The sequence below is a fragment of the Beta vulgaris genome, chromosome 5 (genome assembly GCF_026745355.1).
Source record: "Beta vulgaris subsp. vulgaris cultivar EL10 chromosome 5, EL10.2, whole genome shotgun sequence".
NCBI lineage: Eukaryota > Viridiplantae > Streptophyta > Magnoliopsida > Caryophyllales > Amaranthaceae > Beta > Beta vulgaris.
In genome coordinates, this window is record NC_079206.1 from 16,531,173 (window position 1) to 16,539,951 (window position 8,779).

General features: G+C 33.1%; 1 protein-coding gene across 1 annotated transcript; it reads left to right on the top strand.

Annotated features, from left to right (window-relative positions):
- Nucleotides 1-7,488: 7,488 nt before the first annotated feature.
- Nucleotides 7,489-8,547, top strand: LOC104892913 (abscisic acid receptor PYR1). Its single transcript, XM_010678937.4, has one exon. The coding sequence runs from the start codon at nucleotides 7,576-7,578 to the stop codon at nucleotides 8,278-8,280; it is 705 nt and encodes a 234-aa protein (XP_010677239.2). The 5' UTR covers nucleotides 7,489-7,575; the 3' UTR covers nucleotides 8,281-8,547.
- Nucleotides 8,548-8,779: the final 232 nt, after the last annotated feature.

The following is an 8,779-nucleotide window of genomic DNA, read 5'->3' on the forward strand; positions in this document are numbered from 1 at the left end:
GAAACAGGGGAAAAAGGGGATGCAGTGGAAGTCCGTTGGTGGTGGCGAGTGAGGTGGGTTATGGGTGGTCGGTTGCAAGGCCGGATGTGTGGAGTGCGGCTGGATTCTGAAAGCGCCGGCGATGGTGGTGAGATGCGCCGGCGAACGTGGTTGTGATCTGGTGGTGATCAAAGAATGGGACAAGGGAACGGAGGAAAGAGAACATCACTGGAGCAAAATTCTTGAATTTTTTTGAAAATTCTCCTTTGCCCGTTCAAGAGAAAAACAACCCGGTTTGGATGAAATTCCGCTCGTTTGGGAAGACTCGCCCGGTTGACCAGGAGAGTATTGGCCAAAAATTTTGAAAAATCTTCCAAATTTCAAAAATCTGCTTGCGCGCCCGGTAGGGCAATGTTGCCCGGTCTACCGGGTAACCAACACTTCGACGATCTTTTTATTTTTTTTCTATTTTTAAACTCATTCCACGTATAACAAACACAAAAAAAAAAAACACCAAAGTGAGTAAAATCACTCAAAAAGGAAGAAACAGAGACAAAAAAATAAAAATAAAAAATAAAGAAAATAAGAGAGAAAATAAGTTAATGTTCGGGTTGCCTCCCGAGAAGCGCAAATTTAAGGTTTTGCATGACCGTTTAAGACTAGTATATCACTCATAATAGTTCAATGCTCTAAGAATATGTTCCTGCAGACATCTCGGAGCATATTATATAAGAGTGAAAAGGGGAAAAAAAATAGTCCTAAAAAATTATTAAAACTGCAAAAAGAAAAATCAAATTAAAGGAAAAATTATATTTACAAGAAGAAAAAGGAAAATCGTTAGTCTTTTACATGACTCAAAAGAAGGAAAAGAAACTAAATTTAAATTATTTACATTATCATGACAATTATTTAAAAGGGGAGAAAGAAGGAACGATGGAGGATATAATATAGGAGATGAAGGAATAATGTCAAGTTTTTGAGATAATGGAACATGAGACTCAAAAACAGTATCAGATGAAACCGACAAACACTCATGCACTATTTCACTCTCAACTTTAGACTCATATGCAGATGAAAAGTTTATCTCAACTATGGATTCGTCAACATAGCGACACAAACTACCAACTCCACCAATTACACCCTTACCTACTACCAAATTATCGTAAGTCATATCAACGCCTTTCTCTTTCGAATTATAACACTAATATCAGTATTATCAAGTATCACCTCTTGGTTAGTAGATTGCTGCACAACAAGAAATTCAATAGAGTTCGCTATGTTTTGGTTATCATGAGCTAGTTCATTTAAATCTTCATGTTGTTTGACAATATACTCTTTCATCATGTCAAAAAGTTCCTGACGCTTTGATGTTTCAGGTTGAAAATAATTATTCTCTTCAGGTTGATAAGACTGGGTATAATCAGGCACATAAGACTCATTAGGGTAATGAGAATATTTATAAGAATTCATGCACAGATTTTGTAAATTTTGACAATTATATTATGCATCATAAACATAATCATTCGCATTATAATACCCAGAATAATCATATTACCTTGATAATTAGAAAAAACATCCACATCTGAACTATAATTATACGACTCCATAACAACACACTAAAACAGAGAGTAAAACAACCAAAAAAACTTTTCACAAAGAGAAAGAAAAAAAATATATACACAGTTTAATTTCACCAACAATAAAAACTAAATAAAACTATACCGTCTCCCCGGCAACGACCCCAAAATTTGATAGGATGTCGTACACCTGTCAAAAATAATTCCTACAAAATCTTCTAACAATGTAGTAGGATAAGTAGGGTCGAATCCACAGAGAGATGGTCGTTTTAATCTAGCTTCTAATATATGGAAAAACTAAACAAGATCAGAAATAATTGAGTTAAAGTTCTAAACTAATCAAACTAGAATATCAAACTAAAAAGGATGTAGAGTAATGGTTCACCATGTTTATAACTATAATCTATCAAATTATCATCAATAGTTCAATCAATCAGATATCTAGAACACATGTTAATCCTTGGTCAGGCGTTAACGCTCTCAAATCAACATATGCTAGTACGGTCGCTCAACATTATCAGATTTGCTAATTGTAGGTAAGCCTCTAAAGAGTACTATCTCTCGATCTATGACTCGATATTAACAATATTTAATCAAACAATTGATCAGATTACAAGATTAATAATAAAAATACTAATCAATTAGAGAAATAAGTAACTAATCAAACCATCAATAAATCAATCAAATCATAGCAAATAAACAAGGATTCATAAACCCTAGAAATGAAAAAACTACTCTATCAACAAATAAATAATGAAATCTAAATCTACCAAGAAAAGCATAATCAAAGAAATCAAGGAAAGAAGCTAATGAAACTCATGAATTAATGAAGAATAATAAAAACTACGGTTTACAACTAGAAACTAGAGAGAAAACTAAAACCTAGAATATCAAAACTCACGTGAGAAGAGAGGAGGAGAGAGAAAAAGAATGAAAACCTATCTATATAATATTCACCTAATATGACTAGGAAAGTAATTTACAAGATAAGGAAAGTCTTAAATAAATCATTGATAGGCAGATTAGTGATCCGCGCGTACGCATGGCAGATTCCAGCAGAAACAGTGCAATCTTCCGAAAGACATAACTCTTTGACTAGAAGTCTCCTTGGGACGTGCCACCTATCGTTACCTTGGAAAGTTCTTCAAGTCTAGTTTTCAAATATTCGAAAATTACTCGATTTTAAGAAGCACATCAGAAGATATGATCAGAAGAGTAGACGTGACTCTTTTTTCACATTTCTTCTAATGATTTTTCCACTTCGTTTTTGCTCAAACTCGTACTATGACATATCCATACGATCCTTATTCATTGCTGCTTCTTTTCAAGTGCTCCTAATCTACAAGTTTAGCTAATCATACTCCAAATACGTCCTCAATGCCTAAAATTCATCAAAAATAAGAAAACATACCAAATAGGAGTAGAAAAACATAACTTAAGAATATAATGCAATAATGAACCTAAATATGAAACTAAATGTTCTAAAATATAACCTAAATGCACCTAAAAACTATATATAAATATGACTTATCACTTATTCAAAATGATAACTTTCTAAAAATTACGTTCTTGTCCTAGACAAAACTAACTAATAGATATAAGATAATAATTTATTTTACGTATCCAGGAAGACAAATCTTTTACTTGTGTAAATCAATTACATTTAATTTATCATGCTTAACTTAATCTGAAAATCAATTTTACTTTACAACTAGTTCCTTTCTTGGCTCATGCCCATGGAATTAAAACTCTCATGTTCCGTTACAAAATGGTCGTTCTGTAACAGATTTTAGATTTGCCGTCCGCGAAATCCCGTTGCGAAACACCATAATAAAATTCATATACTTCTCGCTGCGTTGTCTGTTCCTTAACGCGAACGCGCCGCATTAGAACGCTTTCATCCCTGTTACATCCGTTCTTTTCAAACCTTGGCCATTTTTTTTATGATTTAATTTTATAGTTGATGAAACATGATATTCTATTAGATGTGATTATATTATGTTGTAATAATGCTTCATAAACTAAAAATGAAAATAAGGTTAAAATATATTAATGTGAATTTTTTTAAAGAATTTACATCGCGTCGACCGCGAAATGTTCTATTTCCCCGTCACAAGTCGTTCCCGCGACAACGCGGCTGTTCTCGCGACCGCTTTCTTTTCCCTGGTCATGCCTGTACATTTCCCAAAAGGTCCTTGTTCATGTTCCTTGATCTTAAGAACTATTGTACATGTGTTCCTCAGCTCAATGAACAAATGAATTGTTTCATGTTGTTGCTTGTTGCTTACATTATGAAGCCTAATTGTATATTCATACATATAGAATTCTTCTCTTATCCCCCCTTGGGAACTTCTCCTCTTCTATTTTAGAGTTTGAACTCACGGACTTCAACTTTTCTTGAAATTTTCATCAGAAACTTTCTTCATTACGCACCTTTATTTTTATATGAATCTTGCTACACATAAAATTTAAAATATATTAATTAATTACTTTAATTTATCATCATCAAAACTATTTATATTAACACACATACTCTCTCTGTTTTTTTTATCATTCTCACTTTTCTATACGCGCTTCCCAATGCACTTTTTTGAACTTAAATATCTTTCATTATATATTAGTTAAAATTATAACGATTGAATATTAATAATGTACTAATTGAGACAAATCAAACAAGATCCCACATGACTATATTTTTTCTTATAGATTGAAAACAATTGAGAAGATTCTCTCTAAGTATGAATAGTGTCAAGATTCTAAGTGAGAAAGATAAAAAAACAGAAGGAGTACTAATTAATACAGACAAGGTTTATCTCTGTAAATCTTAGTAGCTCAACAAGGGAAAATTAAAAGATGACGGTTTTGCACATAAATTTAGAACTGAACTGACATTTTATAATTAATTAGAAGTATAAACTACTTCACCTCAAAGAAAATTTGGTCCAATGAGTAGATACTTTGAACCAAAGACTGTCCAATAATAAGTATACATAGAATACAGATAATATATTTTATATATGTGACTCCCGCATGTAAATTGTAATAATAATAATAACAGTAAAATATGAATATATGATACAGCCATGACTATTGGTGGTCATGGAAGGTGAAATCTGAGTTGCTGAAAACAAACAAAAGAACAGAAGAAAAAAAAAAGTGTCATGCGGTCAGCCCATGCTGAACATGCAAAAGTCGGAGTGAAAAAGCAATTAGATAGACTTATAAAGCAAAATTGTGGTGCTCACATTCACGGCAGGTATTTTTATGCTTTGAATCAAAAATTCAAGAATCAGCTCAAATACAGCTTGTATTAATGTACTTATCTGACTACATACAATTATGTTTCCCAATTCTTTCATTACACTCTTCAATCTATTCTTTTTTCTCTTTCTGTTTATAGTAGTATAAAAGGGACGTCTATATCTCTATTAATGTTGATCTTTTTCCATCCAATATGGCTAGAATGATTCCCTAGAGGCCTAAAACTATTGGTTATCATTGATATTCAATAATCAATGCTTTTATTTGTTCTTTTGTTTTACAGTATGACTGATTATTACGAAGGCAAATATGTTATTATTAGTCTGGGTCAAGTGACCTACATGAAGTAGAAAATGACTAAATTTGGCCGTGAGGTCGTGTAATTACCCCCTCATAAACCTAAATTTGTAGAGAGCTCATCTTAAGTGTAATAAGTGTGAGATGATGTAATGTGTGTATAATTAGGTTTGAAGATCCAATGTTATGGATGATCCTAAAATTATTATATATATGATTTTATACTCCAAATAGTGTTTTGTGTAATGAACTAATGATATGATCCTATAAGATTGTATTACCAAGCTAAGCTTGGTCTAATGATAAGTAAAGAAGCAGCTTTCAACCTCAATGTTGAGGGTATTGGATGTCCGCTAGGGGAACTTTGAAGAGTGATTCCCCTTATCACCCCCTCCACCTCAGAGTGTCTGTCTGCAAACTCATTGCGAGTTAACCGCAAAAAGGTTCTAATTTAACAGATCCCTTATCTTACCATGGGGTCTCCATTCTCCAGTGGGGATCCTAAAAAATATAAAATTGTATTTAATTATCACCATGTCACATAACTTTATAATAATGGATAATAATGTGGATGAAAGATGGTTGATCATCATACACTACACTTGGATAAAAAAAATAGTTATAAACTCGTAGGTATTAATGTAATCTCACTAAAAAAAATTAGACCAATTGTGTGAGCACATAATCATCTTGATTTTTTTAAATTTTGGTTTTATTTTTACTACATGTTTGCAATTTCATCATAAATTCTTGGAAATAACTGCTATATCATAACTTATAAAGTAACAACTCAGAACTACCTTTTCTTTCGTAAAAAAAACCTCAAATGACATCAGTTTCACGTCGTCATTTGAATAGTATACATATCATTCTTGTTGGAGTTTATATCATTATATACATATTAAGTTTTGCAACACAATAAATTATAGAATAACATGTTATAACCAACACGCACTCTCATAATTTGAATAGTTTGCTAATTGTCATTGACATTAATTATATGGATGGGTTTTACACTAGGATCAGTACAGAAATTCAAATAGTAGATCAAAAGTTGGAGACTTCTATCTCAATGCATGAGTACTTGGAACATGTGACGTAATGACGACGAGGAAAAGAGGTGGGTGTACATGTATATATATACCTACTAAATCACCCAACTGCTCTAATATACTACAAGTATTTAATTGATCAATAGTTTCCTCAATCAACTAAAGGCTTCTTAACATAAGCTTAATTACATTTTCAATTTTTCAGGTATGTAAAAATGATTAGAGGAGGATGAACCAAAGGCTTATATTATGTATACTATAACATAATCAACAATTAGTTTTTGTATACTATAATATAATAGTACTCAATAGTGTAATCAACTAAAGGCTTATATTATGTATACTATAATATAATAGTGTGAAAAGTAGCGATTTGGTGAATTATTAGGTTTACATATAAGTATTATAATGCTGTCAAGAATATGTCCATTACATATTAATGATGTACGCGGATTGATCTATATTAGTTATTTATGACTTCTACTGTTTTAAGAAGATAGATAATAAATAATAAATAAATAACTTTGACTTTTTTTATTTTTTAATAATTATTGAAAAAATAAAGCACAAACATGATGCTCTTAATATTGTTAGTATACATATAATATATTTTAACTCTTTTTGGGTTTTGTTTATACAATTTGACTATTCCTATCGATTTTACTATGACCATAAATTCATTAGTCACTTCTTCTGTTTTTTTTTTCAGTTACATCATATAGTGTTTCATGTTTGTGAATGCATAATTTTTACCCATTAATATATATAATAATCAATTAGTCTAAAAAATTTAATACTACATCGAGATAAATCCAATAAAATTCAATAATTATATATTGTTTTTCTTACATTTAGATCACAACAAAATGGTCAAAGAATTGTGTTAATAACTGAGTAGTAAAAGAAGGGAGATGTAAATAATAGAATTATTTTTAATAAGTTTAAATCAATAAAAATATTTCAATTCATTGAAAATGGGTAAAAACACAACCTTACTAGATTTGTAAAAAATTAAGAGAGCGATATATACGTTTTTTTAATATGTTAGAGAGCGATTAAATACAATAATATAATTAAATTTTAATTTCAGATCTTAATAACGAACTAAGACAACACTTTTATAAAAATTCACTGACTAAATTAGATAACAACCACAAGATTTTGGATATTGGAGAAAGATATGGAAAGAAGTACTAATCTTTGCAAAGTGAGTAATAATTCCATTGAACATATAATTAATAAAACCTGAAATAAATTACCACATTTGCCCTTACAATTTGACTAAAATCTTGTACCTTATAAACACCCACAAATAAGCCCAACAAATCCTTATCAGCCCCCACCCCCACCCACTCTCTCCATCTCACCTCCCTTCTCTCTCTCCTCCTCCTCAACTCAAGAACTCAAAAATGGCGGAAAAAACAGCTCCCTCCTCAATGGCGGAACCTACTAAAGAAACCCAACTTCAAAACGACGACGTCGAATCATCCAACGACGATTCCGAAACAACAACTTCCCACCATCTAACTCCCCAACCCGGGTTGACTCACGACGAGTTCGCATCCCTAATACCAAGTATAGCTGAGTTTCATACATACCGAGTCAAGAAAGGGCGCCAATGTTCATCTCTACTCGCGCAAAAAATCCACGCGCCACGCGCCGCCGTGTGGTCCGTCGTGCGGCGCTTCGATAAACCCCAAACTTATAAACACTTCATAAAGAACTGCTTCGTACGTGACGGATTCACTCTCACTGTAGGCTGCACGCGCGAAGTCAACGTCATCTCTGGCCTCCCCGCCGCCACAAGCACTGAGCGCCTCGATATCTTAGACGATACCCGCTGTGTTACCGGCTTTACTATCATTGGTGGCGAACACCGCCTCCGTAACTACCACTCTGTCACTTCCCTGCACGCGCTCGATCAGGATACCGCGACGATCGTGTTGGAGTCTTATATTGTAGACGTGCCGGAGGGAAATAGTGAGGAAGACACGCGCCTATTTGCCGATACCGTGGTGAGATTGAACCTTCAGAAGCTAGCTTCGGTGGCCGCAGCTGCTGGATTGGCGCGTGAGAGTGCAAGTGGGGGTTGTGCCGCCATGGAAAACAGGTGATAGTTGGTGGGGTCCAGTTTTTGCAAATTGAGTGAAAAAGCGGGGGAATCTGAATCTGAGACGTAAAGGACATTTTTCCTTTCTTGTTCTGATTTTCTTTCTGCCGTTTTTTTTTTCTTTCTGAGGTGTTTTATTACTCCTTTGGGATTATTTTTTTTTTTAATGAATGATGTTAATTTTTGTGATTGGAAATCGTCCCACTTAAAAAAGTGAAGAAAGGGAAAGAAAAAATAAAAGGGCGGGCGAAAATTGACGATTGGTCGAAAATTATCAAGTTGTTTATAGATTATTCATGTTGATTAGATGTTGATGTTTTATGGAATTAAAGGAAAAGGAAAAGGAAAAGGAATTTTCTTTTAGCCTAAACTGTTTTGGTCAGTTACAGACTTTTACAGTAGTAGACGCTGAAACTCGCTACAAATTGAGTTTGTCACTAGATGTGTTTTGATTGCACTGTCGTAGGCCCTGCTGAAATGTTGAAAGGATGATTAATATTTGG